The sequence below is a fragment of the Myotis daubentonii genome, chromosome 12 (genome assembly GCF_963259705.1).
Source record: "Myotis daubentonii chromosome 12, mMyoDau2.1, whole genome shotgun sequence".
NCBI classification, from domain to species: Eukaryota; Metazoa; Chordata; class Mammalia; order Chiroptera; family Vespertilionidae; genus Myotis; species Myotis daubentonii.
Genome location: NC_081851.1, coordinates 78,473,593 through 78,501,544, shown reverse-complemented (window position 1 = coordinate 78,501,544; position 27,952 = coordinate 78,473,593). Strand labels below are relative to the sequence as shown.

The window sequence follows — 27,952 nt, the reverse complement described above, 5'->3', positions numbered from 1 at the left end:
CACACACTCGCCACGTACACGCACACACTCGCCACATGTACATGCACACACTTGCACACACTCGCCACATGTACATGCACACACTCGCGCGCACACATGCATACACTCGCCACGGACACGCACACACTTGCACGCTCGCCACATGTACACGCACACACTTGCCACATACACGCACACACTCACACACACTCGCCACATGTACATGCACACACTCGCCACATGTACACGCACATACATGCACACACTCGCCACATGTACATGCACATACATGCACACACTCGCCGTTGCGTACACACATGTACACGCACACGTGTGCACATGCATATGTGCACACCCATATACCCCGCTTTATGGATTGGACCAAAAAAGCACCAGCAAGCCCCCCTCCCCCACCCCACCCCGCATACAAAGTGATCATTTTCTTACACGATAGATAGTAGGTCTGTTTTTTTCTAAAGTAGTTACTACAGCGACTTGTTGAGAAACGGTTTCTACGGTAATTTTCCCCGATCACGATAGGCTGCTGCCTGGCCTCGTTTATTCTAGAACGTGTGCCAGGCTTGGTTCCCCGCCCTCGGCCCCAGCCCAGAGGTGCCCCGCGGGACATCAGAGCTGTTTCCTCGTGTCTCTGGAAGGAGGCCCCGTTGTGGACGTGGGAGGGGAACCTCACGTCTAGAACTGAAAGCTGGTGTGGGAGGGCCCTGGAGGCGGGCGTCCGCGTCGGGCGGGGCGCGGGAGAGGCACTTCGGGGGCGGCTTGCCCGGGACGAGGAAGTGAGCGGCCATGGGCAGGTTTCAGGGAGGGTGGCGGCCGGCTCTGAGGAAGTGGGGGAGGGGAGCCTGGGTTCTGTGGGCCGAGATGTGGGTCTGAGGTTCTGGCTCGCTCTCGTCTGCTGGTTAAAAGTGACCATCGGTTTTCGGGGGGTGACTTGGGGGAGCCTATCAGCCAGGATCGACCCTTAGTCACGGGAGGAAGCTGACTGGAGGCCACGCCGATTGGTGGTGCCGTCCCCGGGTCAGCGGGAGCCGTGTTGGGGTCATCCTGTTACGGGCAGGGGTTTAGGCTGCTCTGGGCTGGGCCTTCTCGCCCGGCGTGTGGGTCTGCGGCGGCCTCAGGAGTCTGCACCCCGACGTGTGAGAGGTGATGCAAGCATGCCTTTTCCTGAGGAGCGCCCCCCGCGTTGTCCTGACTGTTAGTGGGGTCTGTGGCCACCGGAAGATTCAAGAAGCTCAGAGCGGGCCCGGCCCCAAGGGTCACAGGAGATCCGTCTGGGCCGGCTCTGCCTCGCGCACTGGGAGACATGGCTGAGTTAGCGACAGGTGTGTCCCAACCTGTTTCCTCATCCCGCAGTTGTCAAGATGCAGCGGTGTGTATGTGTGTGCTGTGTCCCGGGTGCTGTGTCCCGTGTCCTGTGTGTTGTCCCGTGTGCTGTCCCGTGTGCTGTGTCCCGTGTGCGCCAGCCCTCTGACCGCACACCAGGGCGGATTGCCGGTGCATGCGTACCCGTGTCTTGCTAGTGTGTCGACAGGTGCCCATCTCTTGCAGAGGGAGTGGGGTTGTGTTGAGTTACTCACACAGGCCTCCGGCTGTCATTTTTGTCGTTAATGTAGGGTAGGGTCAAAGAATATGGGGCCGTCACAGCGCAAGTTTTCACTTCCTCATAGGCGGCCTCACCTTGACCACACCGACCCCACTGCTGCGCACATGCAGCCAGAAGGAGGTCTTGTGTAGGATCGGTGGTGTCAGAGGTCAGAGGGGAGACCCAGGAGAGACAAAGGAGATAAATGAGTTTTGAATGGAGGTTGGGAAGTAAAAGGAGCATGGCTGTGGGAGGAAGTGCAGGCGCCCAAGCCAAGCGGTGTGGCCAGGACCGGGGCGGCAGGGTCCCCGCCAGTCACCAGCTGCCCACTCACCACCACCTGAGCCTGAGGCCAGGGATCACAGCTGCCCACTCTCCCACCCACATGTTCCCCGGGTTAGCACCTCCCTGTTCCTGCTGCTTCTCTGGGAATTCCTACCTGACGTTGGAGCCTCAGCTCAGATGCCCCCTTTCCGGCACCCCTGTCCTCAGCACCCAGCACGCTGCCTGGCACTGCAGGCCGGCGATACGCGGCCGGCTTGCCTCGCCCTGGACGGTGACCATACACGCCTGAGACCCAGCAGGCAGCCACCTTCGGCGAGGGGGGTGATGAGAGCTGGTGGAGGTGGCGTGAGGGTGGTTGCACTGCTGTGGGTCCCGTCCTGTCCCCGCCCCCGCCCCCTGGCAGCCCTGGGTGGTGGCCTGCTTGTGCTGTGGCCTGTTGAGTTCTTGTCGACCCAATGACTTTTGCTTGAACTCCACGCACTGGGCCTTGTCATTGGTCTCCGTGTTTGCAAATAACAGTCAGATAAACCGAGGAGCACACAGCAGAGCCCAGCCGGACACAGGCCTGTGGCTGCCTCACAGGGTTCCCTGTGAGAGGCTCACGCACCCTCCGCGTGGGTGGCAGAAAGCGTGGCTGCTGTGCACAGAGGTGCGGGCCTGGGAAGGCCGCTGGCTTCAAATTGGGAAGAGCCGGTTCCTGCCCGTTCTCCCCAGCCCCTCCCCCGTCAGCGCTCCCGGGTCTGGGTCATTCGTGAAACCAGGTTGCAGATGTGTCTGAGCCAGGGAGCTGGAGAGGGAGCCGGTTTTAGAAGAACAGCTTTCAGGGATCCATAAATAAAGCTGATGGCCCCAGTCTGGGCTCCTTCCAGGAACTTTATTCCCAAGCTGCTTATTTTAGGTTCCTGTGTTAAATTTGGTTTTGGCGAAAGAGAAATACAGGCGCTCCGCTGCGTTCTGCTCTCCGGGAGGGAAGGCTCCGGCGGGGGGGTCGGAGCCGTGGTCGGGGAGTGCGTGCGGGTTTGGGGTTGCTGTTCTCGTGGCCGTGCCTGTCGGGAAGCCCTGCACAGACTCCGGGCTGCGGTCTTTATTAAGAACCTGCACGTTTGTTTGCAAGAAGAGAAATTTGTGTTTAAAATCTCAACTAGAGTCCGAGCTGGTTTGGCTCAGTGGATAGAGCATCGGCCCTCGGACTAAAGGGTCCCGGGTTCGATTCCGGTCAAGGGTACATACTTAGGTTACAGGCTTGATCGCTGTCCCTGATCAAGGTGCAAGCGGGAAGCAAACAATTGATGTCTCTCGCTCACATCGATGTTTCTCTCTCTCTCTGTGTCTCTCCCCCTCCCTTCAGTCTCTCTCTAAAAAAAAAAATCAACGGAAAAATATCCTCAGGTGAGGATTAAAAAACAACAACAAAAAACCCCTCCATTAGATCCACATGAGTCCCCACTGACCTAAGCTGGGGCAGCTCGAGCATCGGAAAATGATGATTCAGTGGATGGAAACACTTAAATATAAATACATGAGGTCACCAGGAGGTGATGATGATAACACCTTACATGAGATGATGATGAGGTCACGTTACATGAGATGAGATGATGAATTCATCATGACACATGAGGTGATCAGGAGATCATCGTGATACATATGTGGTGATCATGAGATCATGATACATGAGCTGGTGAGATCATGTTACATGAGATGAGATGATGGTGCGGGTCATGGTCCATAAGCTGGTGATGATCGTGAGATGTTACATGAGATGAGATGATGGTCCGGTCATAGTCCATAAGCTGGTGATGATCATGAGATGTTACATGAGATGAGATGATGGTCCGGTCATGGTCCATAAGCTGGTGATGATCATGAGATGATACATGAGCTGGTGAGATCGTTACATGAGATGAGATGAGATGATGAGATCATGTTCCCTGAGCTGGTGGAGATCATGAGGTCATCATGACACCTGAAGCAATGACCCGGATGATGCCGACGACGAGCCAGAAGCCTCCTTGACCACTGTTGGGGTCGCCGGGTCAGCACGTCACTGCAGAGTTTATAGGGAGAGACTTTTTTGTGATGTAACCTCAGTGGTTGGGAAGCCCAGGAGGGACAGAGGACGTCCGTCCGTCCATCCGTCCGTCCGTCCGTCCGTCCGTCCGTCCTCGGTGCTGGAAGGGGAAGCTTTGCTGATTCTCCTGCGCCAGGTCGGCCGAGCGCCCGGGGAGAGAAGGCAGGTTCCTCCCCCCAGGGACCAGGGCTGGGAGGCGGCCTGCGTCGTGGGCAGAGGGTGGATGGGGCCCTGCCCCACCTCTTTCCAACTGTGTGACCTTGGGAATCGGGGAACCCTCTGAGCGCCACTTCATGCAACGATAAAAGGGACGGAAGGCACTAGCAGTACCTCGGGCTGACCCGGTTGAATGGAACCTGGGGCTGGAGGCCACCTGGCGGGCACTGAGAGCGAATGCCCTGCCCTGCCCTGGAGGGTCCACGTAGGGCACCATCTTTTGTTTGTTCGTTTATTTTTTTATTACATATTTTTATTGATTTCATAGAGGAAGGGAGAGGAAGAGATAGAAACATCAGTGATGAGAGAGAATCATGGATCGGCTGCCTCCTGCACACCCACCACTGGAGATCGAGCCTGCAACCCAGGCCTGTGCCCTGACCGGGAATCGAACCCTGACCTGGTTCATAGGTCGACGCTCAACCACTGAGCCACACCGGCCGGGCTGAAATGCAGCTTTTAACATCCAAAGCTCAGGCCCCTTTGGTTTGGCGAGGCGTGCCATTATAGGGATGAGACGCGCGCGCGGGGCAGAGGAGGAGGAGTGGCTCCGGGGTCAGAGCCCCTGGGCTTGAGCCCGGCCCGGCCACGCTCTGCCTGTTTCCAGCTCCAGCGATTGGATTCCTCTGAGCGCGACTCCCCGTTAGCGCCTGAGACATGATGCACGTGGTGGGAAGCTGCTGTGCGTGTGAGAAGCCGTTCTGTCAACACCAGCCTCTCTGCCGTGGCCGCTGCGGGTGTGGCTGGGTGGGGTGACCGTGGTCCTTTCTCTGTCCCATGACCGGTACCTTCACCCTGTGAGGCTCACGGCAGGTCCCCGGCCCTCCAGTGGCTGAGACGCGTCCTGGTGAGCAAGGAGGACTTACCGCAGTGGTTCTCAACCTTCCTAACGCCGTGACCCTCTCATACAGTTCCTCATGTTGTGGTGACCCCCAATTTCATGGTTACAAATTGAACATAATGAAAGCATAGTGATGAATCACGAGAACAATATGTGATTATATGTGTGTTTTCTGATGGTCTTAGGCAACCCCTGTGAAAGGGTTGTTTCGACCCCCCAAAGGGGTCGCGACCCACAGGTTGAGAACCGCTGGCTTACCGGGTCAGACTTGTCCACCAGGAGGCACAGGACTGGAACCCAGACCCGCCGGGCCCCTCTTGCTCCTGCGCTGAGTGTAGTCACAGAAATGCGTTTACTTTGAGCGGAACTCGCAGGTCCTCCTCAGGAATGTGAACTAAATAAGTAAGTGAAAAGCTAGTCAAGGGAAGGGGCTTGGGCGGTGAGATGGATTTCTCTTGTGTCTGTTAGATCCACGTAGGGATCCCCCAGACATTGAAAGACCGCGGGAGGCCCAGGGCAAGGCGCCCCCGCGGGGGACAGGCGGGCACTGCGTTCGTGGGTCACGGGGATCTGGCTCCGGGGCAAGGGCTGCCCCCCACAAGCAAACGTCCCCCTCCTTCGCCCCAGTTGTGAGGCCCGGCCCAGGCAGCGGCAGCGGCTGACAGTGGCTTTGTTCCCCCGGGGAATTCGGCAGCGTTGCCGTCCAAGTGGGTGCTGCCTGGCTGCCAGCCCGCCTGCCTGTGAAGGGGCTGAGTTGTGTTTCTGATTGAAGCGATGAGCAGTGGACATCAGGTGTCCATGCGAACAGGAGTGGTTTCCGTAGAGACTGCTGGACTCGTTTAGAAGGCCTCACCCCAGCCCTGGCCGGGGGGCTCAGTGGGTTAGAGCATCGTCCTGATATGCCAAGGTTGCGGGTTTGATCTGGTGAGGGCTCATGCAAGACGCAACCAGTGAATGCATGAATAAGTGGAACAACAAATCTCTCTCCCTCCCTCCCTCCCTCCCTCTCAAATTAATTAGAAAAAAATTTAAATAAATAAATAAATACAAGACCTCACCCAGCCCAGCCAGTGTGTCTCAGCGGTCGAGCGTCGACCCAGGAACCAAGGTCAGGGCACATGTCCAGGTTGTGGGCTGGATCCCTAGTGTGGAGGCAACTGATCAATGACTCTCATCATTGATGTTTCTCTCTCTTACTCCCTCTCCCTTCCTCTCTGAACTCAATAAAAAAATTTTTTTAAAGAAAAAGGTAGGGGGTGCGGTGCTGTGTGGCTCTGGGTCAGAGTGGGTCTCACGCTGCACACCAGCTGCCGTGCTGGCAGAGGTGACTGGACGGGGCGCCTGCGAGATGCAGGGAGGGACGGCCCTGGGGCGTGGAGGGTGCGGGTGGCCTTGGTCTCGCCCGCTGAGCTGCCGACCGGGGGGCCTCCCGGAGGCGCTGTCCCCTGCCCCTCACACGTGTGCTTTGGGACCGGTTGCCGGCACCACAGGGTGTTGCTGGGACAGCGAAGTTATTTCTACTCTGGGTGCATCTAAACTTTTCTCAATTTATTTTTCCAAAAAAATTTTTTTAAAAATATTTTTATTGATTTCCGAGAGTAAGGGAGAGGGAGAGAGAAACATCAGTGATGAGAGAGAATCATGGGTCGGCTGCCTCCTGCACGCCCCCTACTGGGGATCGAGCCCGCAACCCGGGCCTGTGCCCTGACGGGAATCGAACCCTGACCTCCTGGTCCATAGGTCGATGCTTAACCACAGCCACGCCTGCGGGCTCAGATGTTTATTCTGCCGACGGCTCGGTTTTACTCGCAGCTGAGAAGCTGGGGAGGGGCTGGCGAGGTCCGCGTGTTAACAGCACGTCTCCCCTTGGCTGCAGCGCACGTGGAGAACGAGGAGCAGTACACGCAGGCGCTGGAGAAGTTTGGTGGCAACTGCGTGTGCAGAGACGACCCGGACCTGGGAAGCGCCTTCCTCAAGTTCTCAGTGTTTACCAAGGAGTTGACGGCCCTTTTCAAAAACCTGGTGAGTGTGCTGGCCGCGCGCGCCTGCCCTCGGGGCTCCCCGGAGCTGGGGGGGGGGTGCAGGTGAGGCCGGAGCTGATGGTGGGGTGCAGGTGAGCCCGGAGCTGAGGCGGGGGGGTTGGGGGGCAGGTGAGCCTGGAGCTGAGGGGGGGGCAGGTGAGGCCGGAGCTGATGGTGGGGTGCAGGTGAGCCCGGAGCTGGGAGCGGGCAGGGAGCGCCGAGGGCTCAGCCAGGCCTGTGGGAGGAACCGGGATGCGTTTCAGAGCTCACTGCGTCCCAGAGGAATGATGTGTTCTGTACACAGCAGGTCCCGTTGGGGTACACTTTAGAACTGCCACATGAAACAGGACCTTTTAAGTCAGTGCGGCATTTTAAATGGGCACAGCTGGGGGACTGAAGGCATTCATCTTTGTAAGGGCCTCTGCCTTCAGTTTTTAATCGTTTCTAAACTGTGCAGAAGAGCCTGTTTCTGGTAATTACAGTCGGTGTTTAAACGTATACTGTTTAATAAACGTGTTTCAGACCCGTCTTACCCAGCAGCGTAGCCTGGCATCGAAGCGCAGAAATTACCACGAATATTTCGAGTTCTTCTCCCTGAAAAAGGTCTCGCTTTCAGCCAGTGAAGTGGGGGCCGGGCGCCTTGCCGGCGGCGGGCGCTGGGAGTGGGGGCATTGGCGCTCTTTCTTGCGCCTGGCAGCCCCGAGCCGTCCCCCCCTCGTCCTCGGTGGAACGGGACTCTGACGGAGCGGGCAGCCGCGTGCTGGTGGCCGCCGTGTTTTCTCCCACGAGGCGTGTCCGCTGGGATGGTCCCAGCATCTCTTTCCGGTTTTTCTCCCCCAGAAGGTCACAGGCGACCCGACCAGGTCACGCACTCAGTAATGCTTTCTCTGTCGGCCCGGACTACGGAGTCCCTTTCATTTCTCTGCCAGAAGCCCTGCCAAGTGGGAAAACAGGTCCTCGTTCTTGACGTGGTGGCGGCGGCGGCAGGTCTGCAAGTGTGGCCTCCGCGGGCCGACCCGGGAACTATGTAAGGGCTGATGACAGGAGGCGAGGGCCGGACCGGTCCGGGTCCGGGTCTGTCTCTCTCTCCCCGGCACATGGAAGGTGGCCCAGTTGGAAATGGTGGCAGTAAAAGCCCTTGGTGGGCTGAAGTTTTCCTTGGCGTCATTGGCATCTCTTGGGGCTTTTATCAAGTTCGCCGCCTGAGTGTGACGGCCCCAAACGGGCCGCTGGCGGCCACACTGAGCCCGGAGCCCGGCCCCTTCCCCCGCCCAGGCTGCGTGTTCGGGTCTCGCCACCCAGTCACCACTGGAGAAAGCAGGCGGCGCAGGAAGAGCCCCGTCGATGCTGAGGTGGGGGTCCTGGGTGAAAGGTCAGCTCAGCTCCCAGCCCCTGCGCAGCCGCCAGCTCCTCCCGCCTGCCTCCTCCCGCCACCTCCTACCGCCGCTGCCTCCTCCCGCCAGCTCCTCCCACCACCTCCTCCCGCCTGCCTCCTCCCGCCACCTCCTCCCGCCTGACGCGTAAATGCGAATGAATGGCCTTCAGAGTGAAAGAGACCAAAGGAGACAAAACAAGGAAACAGACACAAGCACCAGCAGGAGAAAACTCTAAAGAAACAATGCTTCATTCCTCAGATACAATCAGGACATTGTATCCGGAGGGAAGAGTGGAGTCCACTAGTCAGACAATTAGTGTAAGAATATGTACAATGGCCCTGGCTGGGGTAGCTCAGTGGATAGAGCCCCGGCCTGCGTACTGAAGGGTCCCGGGTTCGATTCCAGTCAGGGAGGGGCACGTGCCCGGGTGGCGGGCTCCATCTCTGGTCGGGGGCATGCAGGAGGCAGGTGATCCATGATTCTCTCATCATCGATGTTTCTCTCCGTCTCACTTGCTCTCTGAAATCAATCAAAACAATATTTTACAAAAAAGAAAACGTACAATGAAAAATCCTATGAGAAGGATCGGAGTAGAAGAAATCTCTCAGGAAATAGGTCAAAAAGACCAAAAAGTAGGGAATGGAACGTCCTCAGGGGTCGGTATCCGACTGGCTGGCCTGACAGAGAGAGACCAGAGGGCAGAGAGGAGGACGCCGAGCACACCAGCAAGAGAAGATTCCTCCCGCGGAGGACTCGCCAGTGCCCAGCCCAGCAAGGACCCCCCCGCCCCCCCACCCCCCAAGGCATCTCCGTGGGAAATGAAAAGACCCAGACGCTCCCCAGGGGACACAGGCTCAAGAGCCGCAATGGCCTTGGGCTTCTCAGCGGAAACACTGGGAACTTGAAGGTCTGGAACGAGGCCCCTGAATCCCGGGGGACAGTGTCGTACCCCGAGTCCTACCCAGCCCGCGGAGCACGGGGCAGCGTGGGGGGCCGTCACCCGTGGAAGGCCGAAGCGCTGGGCTCCCATGTGGCACTCCTCTGCGGGTCCTTCAGGGTGAGCTCGGGCGGAAGGGGGAAGAGGAGGAAGAGGAGGAGGAGGAGGAGGAGGAAGAGGAGGGTCAGCGGACAGCGTCCGACCTCGAGCAGCAGGGAAAGGGACCCCAGGAGGAGGCGTGGCAGGCCCCGCGGGGCGACGGGCTGGAGCAGGTCTGTCCCCCCGCCCCCACCCCCCCACACCACTGTCTCCACTCCGCGGATCCCTGGCCTCTGCGTGGAAAGGAGATGCTGACGTGCTGCCTGGCTTGGTGTGAGGAGACAGCCCACGTGCTTTCGCACCGCGGAGCTCACTGAATCCCCAACAGCCCCTGGGAGAGTCGGTGTTACCCATTCCACAGGTTAGGGCACTGAGGCTGTGGGTGGTTTAAGGAGCTAACCGCCCTCTCCGGCGCCTCTGAGCCCTGGCCCAAGGCTGTGTGCCTGCAGGTGGGGAGCTGGTATGCAGAACGCGAGCAGCCAGCTGCCGGTGAAACAAAGCAGCCCTTCTTTTCTCGATTTTCTGCAAAACTGAAAGCAGGGCTGGGCCCGGACGGTGACTGCACGTGCCCACCGCCCCCGGCTCTGGCTCAGGGGCTCCAGAGGTCCCTGCGGCAAGGGATCCCGGGTGGCCTTTCAGCGAGCTGCCCCGCGGGCGCGTGCGGTCCCAGCAGCTCCAGGCCTGCCAGCAGCTGTTCCAGGTGTAGGACCTTCATCTTTCCGAGGCCTTAGCCACCAAGGGACAGAGTGGGGAGTCAGATTTGGATCTTAACTCTCCACACCCGTGCTCTGGCCACCGTGGTATTTAAACTCCTTGGGGCAGAAGACAACAGACTGAAGGGGAGGAAGTGCAGCCGCTGGAGGAGGCGGGCTGGGCACTGCTGCTCCCTCTGGCCACCAGCCTCTGGCCTGGGCCTCCTTAAAGCCAGGACAGGAGAACCACGCCCACCGCCCAGGGCCACCGGCAAGATAAGATCAAAGGAGGAAGAGGAAAGGTTTTTGTGAATTAAAACCCACAGGTGACCTGTTAGGGTCCTTACCACACGCGGATTTATCAACGGCCCAGGCAGCCGTCGCTCTCAGTCCACGTGCATGTGCGTTACTTCAGTTCCAGCTCCTACTCCGTGGAGTTCGGGTTGTTGATCCTCTTTCCTGGCAAAGATCAGAGACAGACACAAAGTCCGTGGTCGGAGGCCAGGTGGCCGCTGCTGAGAGGAGCTGAGCAGGAGGTCCTCCTCTCTTGGTAGCTTGTATCCGCTCTGAGTCCTATGTTGGGTCACATCTCCGCTCTCTCCTCTCGCTAGAGCAGTGATGGCGAACCTATGACACGCGTGTCAGAGATGACACGCGAACTCATTTTTTTGGTTGATTTTTCTTTGTTAAATGGCATTTAAATATATAAAATATCAAAAATATAAGTCTGTGTTTTACTATGGTTGCAAAGATCAAAAAGTTCCTATATGTGACACGGCGCCAGAGTTGAGTTAGGGTTTTTCGAAATGCTGGCACGCCGAGCTCAGAAGGTTCGCCGTCAATGCGCTAGAGCCTCGCTTTTGCTTTTCCCTGGGCGCTTAGAACACCTTCCCCTGCGCCCGCGGCTCAGTCCCGCCCCTGCCCGGGAAGGGGCAGGGGTGACCCCGCTGCCTGCTCTGTGCGTGAGAGGCTGTTCAGGAAGCAGCCTCACGCCTGGAGGAAGGAGGAGGCCGCTGAGCCTGAAGTGAGACCGTTCCTCCGTGAGAGTCTCCCCGTTAGGAAGTCGTGGGTCTTCTCTGCGGGCGGAGGAGGCGGCGGCCGCTCCGTGATGGACGCGGGACACAGCGTCTCTGGCGCTTCCCTCCGACCTGATGATGAGCATCCCAGGAGGGGCCGCTTCCGGGCTGGGAAGTGCCTTTTTTTTGGTCAATCCTCACCCCAGGTTATTTTTCCCATTGACTTTTTTAAAATTTATTTTCTTAGGAAAGTGGAAGGGAGGGAGGGGGGAGAGATAGAGAGGAACATCCATGTGTGAGAGACACAGGGATTGGTTGCCTCCCACGCATGCCCTGACCAGGCCAGGGATCGAACCCGCAACCCAGGTCCATGCCCGTGACCGGAATCGAACCCGCGACCCTTGGCGCTCAGGCCAATGCTCTCACTGGTCGGGTGAGGAGTGTCTTTCTAATGGACGCGTGGCTGCCCTGAAGGTCACGTCTCTGGATGGTCGCTGCGGATCGGAGACTTGACAGTGAAATGTGTGCTCTCGGGCTGCAGAGCCTGCTGGGGGCCCGCGGGGTCCAGGGAGGGGGCGGGCTGAGGCCAGGGTGGACGGTCCGGGGAGGGGGGGCGGGCTGAGGCCAGGGTGGACGGTCCGGGGAGGGGGGCGGGCTGAGGAATGTCACGTCACTCGTTTTGAAAGAGGAAGTGGGAAGTTCCACTGACCACAGGTTCTGTCGCAGCGAGTGGCTGCCTGGGCTCTGTCCGCGCCGTGCGCTCAGATCAGAGGCGGGACGAGGCGGACGGGCCTCCCACCTGCGGGCCGGGCGACAGGACGGCGGGAGCACCTGTCCTGGCTCAGGTCCTCCCTGTTAAAGCTCGTCTCCTGCTCAGCACGGAGGTCTTCCTCCCAGAGGGCCCCCCTCGGTGCTCCCATAAACTTCCCTTTAGCTTCTTTTACAGAAAATGTCATATATTTTTATTTTTTTTCAACCTTTTTTTAAAGAAATACGTTTTTATTGATTTTAGAGCGAGAGGAAGGGAGAGGGAGAGAGAGATGGAAACATCCATGGGAGAGAAACACCATCAATGGGCTGCCTCCTGCACGCCCCCTGCTGGGGACCGAGCCCACAAGCCTGGCGTGTGCCCTGACGGGGAATTGAATCATTGAATCTCTCTCCCTCCCCCTTCCTCTCTGAAGTCAATATAAATATCTTAAAAGGGAAAAGCAAAGAGTTTTGGAGGAAAGCCCTGGCAAGAGCTGTTCTATTCGAGATTCACAACCTGCCCCGGAAGACTGCGCCCAGCTTCCTGTCGGGATTCATTCTCATTCATATATTCATTCTCCCCCCCCCCCCCTCTCTCTCTCTCTCTCTCTCTCTCTCGTTGCTGGTCCCTGAAAGTAGGGCTGCGGCACAGCAGTCCTCTCTCGGGCCGGCTTCCAGGCGGGTCCTGGGGCAAGATAGATCCTTCGGCAAAGCAGACTCGCTGTTGCCCGAGTCAAGGAGAAGGCAGCCCCCTGGTTCCCGGGAGTCGGGCCGACCCGCAACAGTGGTGACCAGTGACCAGAGCTCAAGGAGCCGGCGAACAGTGCCCGGGAGCTGGGCAGACGGGAGGGGCAGATTTTAAGAGAGTATGAAAGCGCCCGGCGGCCATGGCTCGGGCTGAGCATCAACCTGGGAACCAGCAGGTCCCGGTTCGATTCCCGGTCAGGCCCAGGCCCGGGTTGTGGGCTCCATCCCCAGTATGGGGCGTGCAGGAGGCAGCCGGTCCATGATTCTCTCGCATCATGGATGTTTCTCTCTCTCCTTTCCCTTCTTCTCTGAAATCAATGACAGTATTAGAAAAAGAAAAAGAGTATAAAAGTGACAAAGCTAGAGGCAAGGAATTTTAACACCAGTCTTCTTGGGAAGATGGCGTTGGCTGGCTCTGTCCCCGCCCGCCTCTCCCATCTCCTTGTCCCTGGTTGCTTATCAGCTGTGGCATTAGCACAGCCAGGTGGTTCTTGGTCTCCGACAGCCCGGGTATCCCTGCCCCGCCCGCCCGCTGAGTCACTCAGGTCTCCTTGTGGGATTACAGACCCCGCCTGCTGTTGACTCATCTTGTCAGACGGATGCCGGCTGCAGGCGAACCCGGACCGCTCAGGAGGGCGAGAGGGGAGAGGCCGGGCTGTTCCTTTAAAGATTGCCTGTTTGCCGTTGGCATTCGATCCACAGTTCGTGGCCGCGATTAAGATGAGTAATTTGTATTCACATCGTCCGTGCTGTTTAAAAAGCCGCTGGATGTAATGTGCTTGTTAAAGGGGGTCGGCACGTACGAGAAAGCCCAGTGCTTGCTTGGCGCTGAGGAAAACATCCCTGGGTTTACTCAGGGATAACTTAATTCTTCCCAGAGACCATAAAGCTTTCACCACTCGTGCCTGAGCCCCGGGTGTGCGGTCTCGCTGGCTGCGGTTCATCTCTCCAGGCCGGGGGCTGGGAGGCGAGGCTCACTCACTCAGCCGCCGGCCAGCGGCTGCCCGGCCCCATGCGCACAGCCCAAGAAGCGCTCCGAGCCGGCTTCGCGCGGGGCCTGCCGGCCCAGACGGGACATCTGGGCTCCCGGGCTTCCCGTTCGCCAGCCCGGCCTGCAGCGGCCGCTCCGGGCCTTCCCTGACCCGGCACGCGTGTGTGGGGTGCAGGGGGCAGACGGGCTGATGTTCAGTCTGTTGACGGGGCATCTCTTTATTTGGTTATAATTTATTTTTAAAGCAGATTCCCTCTGCTCTTCTTTTTAAAATGATATCTTTATTGATCTTAAGGAGAGAGGATGGAAGAGGGAGAGAGACAGAGAGAAACATCGACCAGTTGCCGTCCGCACACACCCCGACCGGGGGATTGAACTCCCAGCCCGGCATGTGCCCTGACGGGGAATTGATCGGTGACCTTTGGTGCGTGGGGTTGAAGCTCAACCACCAACTTAGCCACACTGGCCAGCGCTGCAGCAGTTTCTTCTAAAAAACCAGCTTTATCGAGGGATATTTTGCACGTCATAAAATTTACCCACTTCAAGAGCGCCGGCCAGTGATGTCTCCCGCCTTTCCCCGGTGGGGCGGCCGTCATCCTAAATTAGTTTGGGGACCGCTCCTGCCCCCCAGGAAGGTCCCTCGTGTCCTCTACGGTTAACCCTATTTCTCGCTCCACTGCCCCTCCCGCCCCCCCAGCCTGAGGTAACTACTAATCTATTTTTTGTCTCTCTTGTAACAACTTAGCTAATTACTTCCTGATTAGAAAAGTACCAGTTTCCTGTTTTAGATCCTTGAATGGCTCCACAAAGAAGAGTGGACTGGAATGGAGGCCAGCTTTCCCCTTGCTCAGGTGGCCCCTGTGTCCCTACATCTGGGCCTTTCCACGCTTCTCCGCACTGTTCCTCTTCTTCAAATATATTTTTATTGATTTTTAGAGAGAGGGGGGAAAGGAGGGGTAGAGAGGTAGAAACATCAATGAGAGAGAAACATCATCGATCGGCTACCGGGGATCGAGCCCGCAAGCCGGGCCTGTGCCCCGACTGGGAATCAAACCGGCAGCCTCTAGGTTCCTTAGTCGATGCTCAACCACTGAGCCACGCCGGCCAGGCCACACTGTCCTCTTCTTGCCTGGACACCCTCCACCCCATCTTGCAAGACAGAACTCTCCCTCTCTCTTCAGTCTTCTCACATCACCCCGATCAGCAGAGATTTCCCTGGTGTCCAGACTACAAGTCATTTCTCGGAAAGTCTGCGGGGTCTTATTTATGGCTCTGGGAGTGTGTGGGGTGCTGTGCTTGCTGCGCTACGTGCTTTACCTCCCCCCGTGAGCCAAGGGTCCCGGAACCTGGGGGTCCGTCTAATCCATCTTTGTCTCCTAACCCCCCTCCCTCCCCCACCCATGGGTCTGCAGCTTCATCTCCCGCCAGGGCCGCCTGCCTCCCATGCACCATTCGTCACAGGGGTGACAGCCCTTTAATAGCGTGTCCCCGCGGGCGGTGGCCCTGTGCCCGGGATCTGGGTGAAAGCCAGCCGCGGGCGTGTTCGGGCACCGGTAGCTTTTCCCTCTTCTCCGGGGCAGTGCTGCACTCTGGATACCAACGCTGAGCTGAGCTCCTCGCTCCCGGGGCCTGCCATTCACCGTGGAAACCGCCTGTGCTTGTCAGTGTGCTTGTCAGGCGGTTCCCGGCGCGGCCTCCTGGTCCGCGTCCCTTCCAGTCGCCCACCAGCCCGCGCCTCACCCTCAGCTTTTCGTGTTGAAACATTTCGCTCCCAGGCTGATCCCGCGGGTCAGGGCCGGTGACGCGGCCCCGGGAGCAGGGCCGGGTGATGGCACATGCTGATGTCGGAGCAGGACACTCGGCGTTTCTGGGAGAGTCGTGACCGGGTGGGTCCCTTACCTGGCAGGATTGGTGGGTAGCCCAGGCGTCCGTACACCCCTTGCCAGTAGCTTTCCAATAGATTTCTCTCTCCTTTTGGCTTTTAATGCACTGAACAGTGTATAGAAATCAGATCCCATGTTGCCCTAAAAACCATGCCTGTGTTTTATATTCCCATTCCTGTTCCAGGTAATTGTACGAAAAATAAAGGTTTCTCCGCTCGATTGTAAGAATGAATGTGTGAGGTTCCACAGTTCTCAGTCTTGTCTTCCCTTTCACAGCCTGTAACCGGGTGCGGGAACCCCGGTGACACATGTACTCCCTCCCTCGTCCCGGCCCCGGCCACGGGGGTGCCCACAGGCAGCGAGTTCACTGACAGGGTGGTGAGCCCGGGGGCGGGAGAAAGTGGACCCTGGCTTACGTTCCCCTCCGGGCGGGGCCCCTGCAGGCTCTGAACCCCGAGTCTGTGCCAGAAGGCCCTCCCAACGAGGCTGTGTCCCTCCCTTCACGTGAATCTGGGGGGGGGGGGCTCTTCCCGCCTCCCAGGAGGCAGAGCCCTCGTTCTGTTTTTCCTGTCGGGCCCCCCGTTGGGGGCTGTGCTGGGAGGTGGGGGCTCGGGGGTGAGAACTGAGCCCAGGACAGCCAGGCCTCGGCGGGGTTGGAGCCTGTCGGTGGCTCTCACGCCGCCGGTTGGAAAGGTTTTTCGTCCTGGCAATGGTTATCTTTCACCAACGCGATCGTTAATAGCAGAAAGTTACTGCTGCGGAGCCGGATGGAGACCGCCTTGCGGCACCCGTCACCTGGGAGAGCGGACGAGGTCCTCGCGGCAGGGGCTGCGGTGAGGGTGCCGTCACCCGGCCTCACCCTCGCTGTGCCGCTGGGGACTGAGAGCACCCTCTCTGGTCTTGTCTTTCAGATTCAGAACATGAACAACATCATCTCCTTCCCTCTGGACAGCTTGCTGAAGGGGGACCTGAAAGGCGTGAAGGGGGTACGGTGATGGCTCCGGGGGGGGGGGTGTTTGCAGGGCCACAGTCATGGGCCTGGGGGCGGCTGCCGGGGCCCCCGCTGCTGAGCACTCGGTCGCTTTTGCACGAACATGTGTGTGAGTCCTGGGAGGCCGCGTGCTCCCAGGATCTGCACGGGGCACATCGGGCACATCGGGAAGCCCAGCAGCTGGTCTCGGGACCCCGCAGGCTGTGCCAGGAGAGCCGTGGGCAGGGAGGAGGGGCCGCCCAGCCGGTCGGGCACCCGGAGCTGCCCATTGTCCTCTTGGGGCCGAGTGGCCGGCAGGACGGGCAGGAAGGTGCCGAGGCAGGGGGAGGACGCAGAGAGACGGGCAGGAGGCTTTAGTGTCCCATGAGCCGGGTGTCGGCAGAGTCGGGTGGGGCTGGGGGCGGGCAGGGCCCTGCAAGCTGGGAGCTGAGTCCGGTCGGAGGCCAGTGAAGAGCCAGGGTGTAAAAAACAAGCCCCACCCGTGGCAAGCGTTCCTCTCCCGAAAGGACCTGCTGGACAGAACATGACGCGGGGGGTGGCGGGGGGGGAGGGGGGCGCTGCCTGGTGGAGTCTCCAGAGCTCGGTACCTCCGAGCCAGACCTGCCGAGTGCGGCCCCAGCTCCCGGCAGAAGCGTTGGGGGACGGGGGGGGGGGGGGGGGGGGTAGTTCTCTGCCGTGGGCCCCGAGCAGCCCTGTTTAATTTCTGCCTCTCGGTTTACAGGATCTGAAAAAGCCTTTTGATAAAGCCTGGAAGGACTATGAAACCAAAATGTGAGTGTTTCCATTTAAAAAAACACACCACAATGTGGGTAATTTGAGATTTCGACTTTAAACCCAGCTTTTCTAGCTTAAAGGCATTGTCTGACTAACCCTGACCCAGGACAGCGTTCACCTAAAACTGTGTCTCTCGGTGCCTTCACGCCTGCTGTTTCATGTCAAAAGGGTTACAGAGCGTCATTTCCAGGGAGGCTCATCGAAGGAAGTCGAGGCCACCTTCCCCGAGATGCCCCCCCCGTACCCCCTCCCCCCTTCCCCCCGTGTTATCACTGTGGGTCACGGCAGCACATTTTTCGTACCCCGTCTTCCTGGTGATTTGTGGATCCCCTTAGCCCAGGTCATGTTTCTCAGCCTCACCAGGCCCCTTGGTTTCAGAAAAGGAGAGAAGAGAGGTTGTGGGGACCCCCTCCCCCGTCAGCCTCACCTGGCTGCCTTCTCTCCCTCCTCTGAGAGAGAGAGAAGTGCTTAGGGAGGATTTGTGGAGTAAATACTCAACCCAAAGGCCAGGGTTGACGTGTCTGTGGCCACAGGCATTTCCTCTGCAGCAGGTTAAGGGGCGGCCCCGTGAGCGTGCGCTGCCCTGCCCGGCCGTCCGGCCTGGGCCGCGGGCCGAGAGCGTCCGACTCCTCCCCGCTCTCCCGCCCGCAGCACCAAAATCGAGAAGGAGAAGAAGGAGCACGCCAAGCTGCACGGGATGATCCGCACGGAGATCAGCGGCGCCGAGATCGCCGAGGAGATGGAGAAGGAGCGGCGGTTCTTCCAGCTGCAGATGTGCGAGGTGAGGGCGGCGGCGCTGGGCGGCCCGCGGGCGGCCGGAGCCTGACCCCCACCTGCGGCCTCAGAGAACCCTGCTGCCCTGTGGGACCCCCTTCGGTTCAGTCTCTCCCCCGCCTCGTTCTTCCTGAAGCCAGAGCAGCCATTTCTCCTCCTCGCGGGTGAGATACGGGCTGATGACTCGGAGTCCTTGGCACTAAGTGAGACGCTGAGTCAGCTGTGAGTCAGGGCGTTCCTGTGGCAGCAAAGGGAAAGGGACCCTGAGTGTGGCCTCGGGGACTGTGCCGCCTCTGCCATGAGCTCCCGCCACGCGGAGGAGAACGGACGTGCGGTCTGTCCCCAGCTCATGCTGAGCACGCGGCCGCCTCTACCTCTGACACCCCTTTGTGTTGTGTTGTTTCCACAGTACCTGCTGAAGGTCAATGAAATCAAGATCAAGAAGGGAGTGGACTTACTTCAGAATCTGATCAAGTATTTTCATGCCCAGTGCAAGTAAGTTCTTGGTCCTTGTGGTGGTGTTAAGTCAGACGTGTCTCTCTCTATGGCAGATTCCGGTCGATCGATAGCAGCGGTTTCAGCCTTTCTCATCTCGCGGCACACAGGAGGTGGAAATTCTGCCGCACGCCCAGAAACACAGCATATATTTTGCCCATCTGACCAAAAACAAACAAAAAAAGGTGTAATTTTGGTTCATTCATGCCAGACGGCGGTGGTTGTCACTGTTGATGTGACAGTGTCAGAGAATCGAGGTCCGTGTCCCTGACTGCACAGTCGGGTGTTGCATATTGTAAAATTCTTGCTGCTCACACCAGTGCGCCTGCCACAGCTCACCGGTTGGAAATCGCTGATCTGTAGTCTTGTGCTGAAGGAAATTGGCACTCTTTGGATCGTCTGTAGTGGAGGGATGGGCACATGCTACCACATGCATGAACCCGAAAACATGTTAAGGGAGAGAAGCCAGACCAGAGGCCCTGTGGGGGGGAGGGGAGTTAGGGGGAGGGGAACGCGGGGATGACTGCTCACGGAACAGGGTTTTTTGGGGGGACCCAAGTGTTCTGGAATCAGTGCTGATGACTGCACAGCTGTGTGGAAATGCTAAACACCACCGGCTTGTCCACTGAGGAGGGTGCATTTGACGGTCTGCGTGAGATCTCAATAAGAACACAAACATAAGAATCGGTTTTATCAGTAGGCTTGTTTCGCCCTTTCTGTAGAGGGCCATGGAGCCTGACCCCGCACGTGACCTCCGGTGGTGCTGGTTAGAGGAGGAAGGCGGGGGTTGTGGGGGGGGGGGGCTGACTCAGCGTGTCAGGTTAAGACATGCTTCCAGGTGTGAGACATCCTGCAGCGCAAAGACAGAGCACAGCAGGCCGCCTGCAGGGGAGGCGGGGAAACGCCCGCGTTCAGGGCGGCCCCGCACTCACCTCGGCCGCACGCGTCAGGCCGGCACAGTCCGCCCGCGCCGCCAGCCTGGCTGTCTTCCCGGCTCCTGGTCCTGCTGGTTCGCCCTGACCCCCCGCCGCTAATGCACACACCTTCCTGGAGTGTGTGTCCAGCGCGGTCCTTGATGCCGGCGATAAAGTGACGCCCACCCCAGGCCTGGTTCCCGCTCGAGTCCAGCAGGGGCGTCGGGCTCCCGCAAACAGACGTGTCATTGGACATGTAGCACGTGTTCTAACGTGTAGGAATCTAAGACAGAAACAGAAGGATCTCCTTGAGATGGACATGGAGGGCAGGGGCGGGGTGTTTCTCTCTTCTCTCTTGTTCCTTGCTGTGTTTGCCAGCAGCCGGAATGCAGCGCCGGCGCATAGTAGGCCAGGCACATAGTAGGCATTCACGTACTTGCTAAGTGAGCTGCAGGCCTCTCTGGGGAGGCGTGTGTTCTGAGCTCCACGGATGAGGAGCAGGGGAAGAACATGCCGGGCCAAGTGGAGGTCTTGACGCAGGAGAACGGCCAGCGTGGCTCACCCCTAAGTGAGCTGCCTGAAGGGAGCCGGGCACGGAGCATTAGGGACCCGGACGTCCTCCCCAGTCCTGCAGAAGGGCTTGCGTTTCATCCCAGGTGCGTGGGGGGAGCTCTTGGAAAGTCTGAAGCGGAAAACCCATTCAGCAAGTGCCTACTGGGCGCCGCTGGCGCTGACGGGGGAGGTGTGGACCACTGGAGACGCCCGAGGCGCATGGCCACACCTGATGCTTGCCTTGTCCCGGCGGCTGCCCCCACGACGCACCTCGGCCCACACTGTCCCATCCCCTTTCCCCAGAATTCCGTTCTGTCTCCTCTGCGCCTTCCCCAGCCTCCGTCCCTCCCCACGGCCTCGCTCAGATGTCACTGCTACTAGGAAGTCCTCCTGCTCGGGCCCTGATGCAATGACTTCTCTTCCTGTGTCTCCATGGCAACATCTTTCCTGTTGTGCGAGGCCTCCCCGTGACCTGTACACTCCTAAAAAAAAAAATGTTTTTATTGATTTTGGAGAGAGAACAAGGGAAAGGGGGAGAGAGAAAGAGAAATACTGATGTGAGAAATATTGATCAGCTGCCTCCCGCACCCCCAACCGGGGATCGAGCCTGCAACCTGGGCGTGTGCCCTGACCGGGAATCGAACTGGTGACCTTTCGGTGCACGGGACGATGCTCCAACCACCTGAGCCACACTGGCCCGGGCTGACTGTCCGCTCCTAAGGAAATGGGCCGTGGCGTTGACTTTCTCAGTCTGTAGCACATGACACGTTTACCTGGCAGATGGTTGCCACGGTGACCCCTGTGGAACACAGCTGAGCTCTGCTTGGAATTCCCGGTGCTTGTCTCAGGCGGCCAAGGCCTCTCCGCGAGGGGGAGGGGCGAGCACCGAGCTTGGGGAGACGCCTCCTAGGTGGCGCTGACCCGCCCACTGGCGTGTAGAGCCCTCCAGACGGGCTGTTTCACAGACGCAGAGCCCCCACTTGGTGATTGACATGCAGATGGCTTTCTCAGTCCGTATCCTCGTGACCTCACATGGGGCGGTTTAGGAAGTGGGTCGCTTCCGTGCTGATACTTTATTTTTAAGAAGCAGCTATTTTTGGATTTCCTTTTTTTTTTCTCTCCTTTATTTTGCCCAAACTGATGAGTTGGGTAGCAACTGGCCACTTGTGGAAAGTGAACTAGTTGGCCTTTTATGGGCATGAGCTCAGCAACCTTTAAAAATGATGCATCGTCCATCGCTTCCTTTCTGGATTACTGTGCGCACATGTGTGTGTGCACGTGTGTGTGCACGTGCATGTGTGACGCTCTGTGCTCTTCAAATTATCCCAAGGCCTTTGACGGTTTTAATGCACAATTTGGGAGACGACAGGTGGAGCCCGATGACTCGGCCGATGGACAGAGGAGGCTGTGGCCACGCCGAGTTCATCCATCCGGGGTTCCTGCGAGTCCCCCCACTTAACGTTCCCTCCGGCCTGCACTTGTCCCGGGAGCAGGCTGTGCGTGGTGAGCGCTGTGCCGGGGCAGCGGTAGGGCCGCCTTTTTTGGGCTGCGGGCCCTGCAGGTGTGAGGCGGCGCCTGTAACCGGGTTCTGGGAGCCGCGGGGGCTCCCCCGTGGGACTCCTTGGCTGGGCATGTTTTGCTTTTTGCTGAGACATTTGAGAAGAGCCGTCATCGTGTTCCTTGTCTTTTATTTCATTTAAGGAGAGAACTGGCCTCTCTCTCCGCCCAGTTCCTGGAGCCTGCTGTCCAGTGGGGTCTAGAAACTGGGCGTCTTAAAAACAGCAGCAGTGACACAGACAAGAGGGGTCCCCATTCCAGAAGGTGGGAAGAGTGTTGAGTGACATGCTCTCTGGCCAGTCCCTGCGGAGACCGCTGTGCCTGCGGCTGGTGAACCCGGGCACAGAGATGGAGAGGCCCGCTGGCCCAGGGCCCGGATGCAGGCCCCGTGCCCTGAGATGCTTGCACTGGTGGTGGGCACGGGCCAGCACCCAGCCCCTGGGCCTGGGGTCTGGTGTCCTGTGCTGTGGCGAGGGCCACCCCGTTTTCTTCATTCCTCTCGAGGGTTACACACACACACTGAGGGGGAGCGAGCGGCAGGACATCGGCCACTGCTGCGGCAGAAGCCTGTCTCGCTCCCGCTGGTTTCCGGACTCTTCCGCCCCCGAACCAAAGCCTTCGCCGCCTTTATCAGCGAGTCCTGTTTCCCGTTATAAACTGAACACGTGGAGCTCGTGTTCGTGGGTCAAGAAAAGTCACAAATATTTTGCCTGATTGCAGCTCCCTTCCGTCCCCTCCTTATCGTTTTGAGCGTCTTTTTATTCTGGAAACACGTCCAGGTTTCCCCCGGGAATGACATAATGATTTTAGCCTCTTTCCTTAAGGAAGTGTTCTCTCCGGCGAACAGAATTGTTTTGCATGGGACACGAGCTCTATTTCTTCCTTTTCCCCCCAGTTTTTTCCAGGATGGACTGAAGGCCGTGGAAAACCTCAAGCCCTCCATCGAAACGCTTTCAACAGATCTCCACACAGTAGGTGCCTCCCCTGCCACGTCTGCGTCGACACAGTTTTTATGCAGCAAACGCTCTCTTGCCCATGTTGCTTCTGTCTGAGCTTGAGTTTGCTGCTGGGCTGGGCAGAAACTCACAGCCGCAGTGCCCCTCGGAGCACGGAGTCCCACGCTCGGCCGCTGGGGGAGGTTTCAGGAGTGAGGGGGCAGGTGGCCCGGTGAGGTGGGGGTGCCCTGTGCATGCCAGCTTCTCGCCGCACCTGTCATGCCTCTCTCCCCCTCTCTCTCTGTTTTGTTTCTGAAGATCAAACAGGCCCAGGATGAGGAACGAAGGCAGCTGGTGCAGCTCCGGGATATTCTGAAATCAGCATTGCAGGTGGAGCAGAAGGAGGTGAGGGCTTTAATTTTGAAGGACGGCTGTTTGATCCTGTGCCTTCCAGGTGCTCACAGACCCTGCTGGGCTGTCCAAGCAGCAGCTAAACCAGGGGTGGGCAAACTTTTTGACTCGAGGGCCACAATGGGTTCTTAATCTGGACCGGAGGCCGGAACAAAAGCATGGATGGAGTGTTTGTGTGAACTAATATAAATTCAAAGTAAACATCAGTACATAAAAGGGTACGGTCTTTTTTTTTTTTAGTTTTATTCATTTCAAACGGGCGGGATCCGGCCCGTGGGCCGTAGTTTGCCCACGGCTGGGCTAAACGCTCAGTGGGTTCTTGGAGTGTGGGATCCGCCCCAGTGGCGTGTGTGTACCTCCCGGGGGCCAGGCCCTGGCGGCAGCGTGCAGAGCTCCTGCTCAGCCGGTGTGAGACGGGTGCTCTTAGCGTCTCCCCCAGATGCACGCTCCTCATGTGTCCTGCCTTTCCTGCGCTCTGGTCCCCCTGCTCACACTGTAGTGTGAGACTTAACGTAACTACCCCCTTGTGAGGAAGGAATGTGTCTGAGTGTGTCACCCGTAGACTTTAGATAACTAGCTTGTTAAACGCCCTCGTGCAGCGGTCGCCAGCCTGTCGGACCTCATGGACCCCCAGCAGTCCGCGGACCACCGCTTGGCGACCGCTGCCTCCGTAGACATTGAGTTCACTGCTGGTGGTTGGAAGTTCCTGTGCTATAACTGAATATTGTTGTTTTTCTCCCAAATGCGTTTACCTTTTGTGACCGAAGTCTAGGAGAGTAAGTAGTTCAGTATTTTAATAAATTGGAGAATTTTGCATGCTTTCTTCGTGAACTTAAAAACAAAACAAAACCAGTTTCTTCCGTGTATAGATTAACAAGTCGAGCATCTTTCATTTAATCCAGCGGCTCTCAACCTGTGGGTCGCGACCCCTTTGGCGGTCGAACGGCCCTTTCACAGGGGTCGCCTGAGACCATCCTGCGTATCAGATATTTACATGACGACTCATCACAGTAGCAACATGACAGTGATGAAGCAGCAACGAAAATAATGTTATGGTTGGGTCACAGCATGAGGAACTGTAGTGAAGGGCCGGAAGGTTGAGAGCCACTGGCTTAATCCCTTCTCTCCCAGTAGCAGCGGGGTTACGAAAGGCTGAAGAACTTCAGTGCACACGTCAGTGAAGTGGGAATCTCCCGAGTGTACAGTGTGCCCCTTCGCTGTGGTTCCTTGTGGAAATGAAACAGCTCCCTCCACCCGTGCCCACTCCCTCGGGAGGCAGCGGTAGATGATTCTCACCATTGACGTTTCTATCTCCCTCTCCCTTCCGCTCTGAAATCAATATTCCTTTCTTTCTTCCTTTCTTTCTTTCTTTCTTTCTTTCTTTCTTTCTTTCTTTCTTTCTTTCTTTCTCTCCTTTTCTTTTCATTCATTCATTCATTCATTCATTCATTCATTCATGTTTCAAAGCTCACTTCCACCAGGCCAGCATGGCTCAGGGGTTGAGCATCAACCTATGAACCAGGAGGTCACAGTTTGATTCCTGGTCGGGGCACATGCCCAGGTTGTGGGCTCGATGCCCAGTAGGGGGCATGCAGGAGGCAGCCGGTCCATGATTCTCTCTTATCATTGATGTTTCTCTCTCTCTCTCTCCCTTCCTCTCTGAGATCAGTAAGAAATAAATAAACATATAGAAATTTTAAAGCTCGCTTCCTCCACTCCCTGTGCATTTCCCCGTTGGCCCTGCACTGGTTGAGCCGGTGCCGCCTCAGTTCAGATCGCACCGGTTGTCATGTGTGTTAGTTCTTCCTTCGTCGGGGCCGTGGCATCAGGGACAGGCGTGGGCTTGGTGGGGAGAGACCAGCCCCGTGAGGACACGTGGTGTCCGGGAAGGAGCATCGGCGTGGGAGGCGGGTGCCCGGCCCCGACAGGCCCTGCGCCTCGAGCAGACCACCTGTGCCATCGTGCAGTGAGCTGGTGGGGGTTCCCAGCAGCCGGTGGAGGCAGCCCCCCGCCCTCCTGGTTGACCTGTGAACTCAGGTCCACGTTTCGCTCTCCCTTTGCCCTCACCCCTGCCAGAAGCTCGGCCCCCGCCCCACAGCCCTTCCGCCCCCGGCCGGGGCTCTGCCTGGCCTGCTGGGCACAGTCCTTGCCCTTCAGAAGCCGGTTCCCAGCTGTCCAGGCGGCCGGCCCACCTGAGCAGGGCAGGGCGGTTCAGGGCCCCGGCCCCGGGGGAGGGGTCAGGGAGTGAAGGTCGCACGTGCGTGACCTTGCTGTGACCTTCCGCCCGGGGTGGTGCTTGCCTGTTTCCAAGGAGGAAACTGAGCAGGGGCCTCGGGATCTGCCGACAGGAAGGGGCGGAACATGGCTGTTGGGTGTGTTCGGTGTTGGTTTTGCTTGAAGGGGCTGCGTCCACCTCTCAGGACCTTCTGGCCGTGATCAGGGGCGGAAGGTGGTCGCTGAGTCAAACCGGTAGCTTCCCAGTGGCTCCTTGTGGCCGGTCGGGGCGGCAGGTCTTTGCCGTCCCCTCTCCAGCCGGGTGGGTGGCATTCACGGGCTCCTGGGTAGGAATTGTTCTCGTGTCTGTGTGTGTATTTTTGTGTATGTGTCTGTGTGTGCGCATGTGTGTGTCTGTGTGTGTCTGTGTGCGTGTGTGTGTGTGTGGTGAGAAGGGAAATGTCTCTAATTAAAAAGAAAAGCTTTAAGGGCAGAAGCTGCCCTTTCAATGAGGATTAAACGGACTTCCGGCCACTTCAGGACTCGCAGCTGCGCCAGAGCACAGCCTACAGCCTCCACCAGCCGCAGGGCAACAAGGAGCACGGCACCGAGCGCAGCGGCAGCCTCTACAAGAAGAGCGACGGGTGAGGGGGGAGCGCGGGGAGAGGAGGCGCGGGGCGGTGGGTTACCTGTGCGTCTGCTAGCTCCCGTGCCCAGAAGTCCTAAACTTTTATTTTCCCCCATTTCTCTGGAAGGATCCGGAAAGTGTGGCAGAAAAGGAAGTGCTCCGTGAAAAACGGGTTTCTGACCATATCGCACGGAACGGTGAGTGTCTCGGGGACCCAGTCTCCGCTGGGGAGCCGCTGGGGGAGCCGGGCGAGCTCGGTGCCGTGAGCGGGGCGGCTGCATGCGACCGCGGTGTCTCCACGCCGGGAGCCTGTCTGCGGAGAAGCGTGTTGGGTTCCCGCCCGGGTGGTGCACCTGCACCCATTTATGCTTTGGCAGCCGGGGCGGGGAACGCCTCGAACCCACAGCCAGGAGGAGGGTGGCAGGTGCGCTCACTCCCAGCTGAGACCCGGAAACACGCAAACCCGCCCCACCCTGCCCGCCGCCTGCCTCTGGGGAGGGAGGGAGGGAGCATCGCCCAGGACTTTGGGAATCTGATTCCAGAGGCGAGTGACGCCAGTCACTTTATTCTGGAAACCTGAGACTCCGCGCCCGGCCTAAGGCCTCGGTCCTGCACGCATTCGCCATGCGGGGCCAGAGCCCTGCGTGACAGCCGGTCACACACCCCGGGGGGCACAGTGGTAACCAGGCTCGTGGAGACGGGCTGGCGGCCACGGGCACAGACAGCCTCCCACCCGGGGGTGGGCTCCTGCTCGGGCTGCAGGAGAACGGGGCGGGCGAGCCGCTGTTGGTGTGGAAAATGACACCGTCAGTGAGAATACGAGAATGAACCGTGCTGTGTACTCACCACTGTCGGCCGCTTGGCCCGCCCCGTGTGCCACGTGTGTATTGGTTCCCAGACGAGCCAGGCAGTTCTCCTGGTGAAGGTCTGACTGGATGGGGTGCTCTTCCTTGGCACTGAGGTTGGCACAACCAGGCAGAGCTTGGGGTCTTCGTCCGCTGGTGCCTGGGGACCCAGGGACTCTGAGAGGCACCTCCAGACCACAGAGTAGCCAGTGGCTCCCTCCGCGAGGTGCGGCCCAGCGGATCCTTCCGCTTCCCCAGACGCCCTTTAGGGAACCACATTGTTCACACCACCGGGCTCCGTCCTGCGTCAGAGGAGAGGGGTCTGCCAGTGCCTGAGGGTCTCAGGGTCGGCCCCCGTGTAGACACGCGTGCCCATGCATCCCAAACCCAAGCTTTCCCAGGTCTTGATGTGACGGGTGACCACAGGGAGGGATGGCGAGTGATTAAAAGTCCAAGATGTTTTTTTTGTGTGTGTGTTTTTTTAAATATGTTTTACTGATTTTTTACAGAGAGGAAGGGAGAGAGATAGTTAGAAACATCAATGAGAGAGAAACATCGATCAGCTGCCTCCTGCACACCTCCTACTGGGGATGTGCCCGCAACCCAGGTACATGCCCTTGACCGGAATCGAACCTGAGACCTTTCAGTCCACAGGCCGACGCTCTATCCACTGAGCCAAACCGGTCAGGGCCCAAGACGTTTCATTGGATCCCTCTGTGAGCAGCATGGTAGGTGGGGAGAGAGAAGCCCATTCGCGCTGGGAGATTTCTCCACGGTTTCTGCGCGGCGTCTGGCCATGCAGAGTGCGTTTCTGAAATTCCTGTCTTGCCCTCCGCCGTTTGCTTGTTTGGGTGAAATAGGCTGTTTTCTGACATTGTAATAGTCGTTCTGACACACATCTGACAAAAATACCATTTCTGTGATCGCTCGTTCGCCGTGCCTGTCTGTCGGGGGAGTTGACACCGTATGTGAACCAGGTTGGTCTCGTGGAGCCATGACAGATGGCTGGCATCGCGGGTTGGGCATCTGTCGTCTGTCATCACTTCAGGAAGCAGGGAAATTACTTCCCCGTCATGTCTGTGAGGTTGCTGTTCCTGGAAGCGTTTACCCTCAGAAGCCCCCTAGTGGGAGACCAGGCACTGACCTGCGTACCCCCCCCACTCCCCCCCCCCACCACCACCACCACCCCCACCCCCCCAGCAGCCGCCCGCCGTCCGTGAGCAGGAGGAATCAGAACGGGCCGTCTCGGGCTTTCGCCGTGGACCATCTTGGTCTCGGGAAGTCCACTGCCATGGACCACGACGCCAGCATCGCCGGCCCCCGAGCGGCTGGGCGTCCCTGACGGATTCCGCCGCCCTGTG

General features: G+C 58.5%; 1 protein-coding gene across 8 annotated transcripts in view; it reads left to right on the top strand.

The window, feature by feature from the left end:
• ASAP2 (ArfGAP with SH3 domain, ankyrin repeat and PH domain 2) overlaps nucleotides 1-27,952 on the top strand; it is a 91,459-nt gene that overhangs the window by 36,985 nt on the left and 26,522 nt on the right. For all 8 annotated transcript variants that reach the window (XM_059660569.1, XM_059660574.1, XM_059660572.1 and 5 more), the window contains 9 exons: nucleotides 6,866-7,011; nucleotides 16,413-16,487; nucleotides 17,214-17,263; nucleotides 17,918-18,047; nucleotides 18,450-18,535; nucleotides 22,454-22,529; nucleotides 22,812-22,898; nucleotides 25,659-25,762; nucleotides 25,874-25,943. In XM_059660569.1, coding sequence (XP_059516552.1) covers nucleotides 6,866-7,011; nucleotides 16,413-16,487; nucleotides 17,214-17,263; nucleotides 17,918-18,047; nucleotides 18,450-18,535; nucleotides 22,454-22,529; nucleotides 22,812-22,898; nucleotides 25,659-25,762; nucleotides 25,874-25,943 — 824 coding nt within the window. The remainder of the gene's footprint in view (nucleotides 1-6,865; nucleotides 7,012-16,412; nucleotides 16,488-17,213; nucleotides 17,264-17,917; nucleotides 18,048-18,449; nucleotides 18,536-22,453; nucleotides 22,530-22,811; nucleotides 22,899-25,658; nucleotides 25,763-25,873; nucleotides 25,944-27,952) is intronic.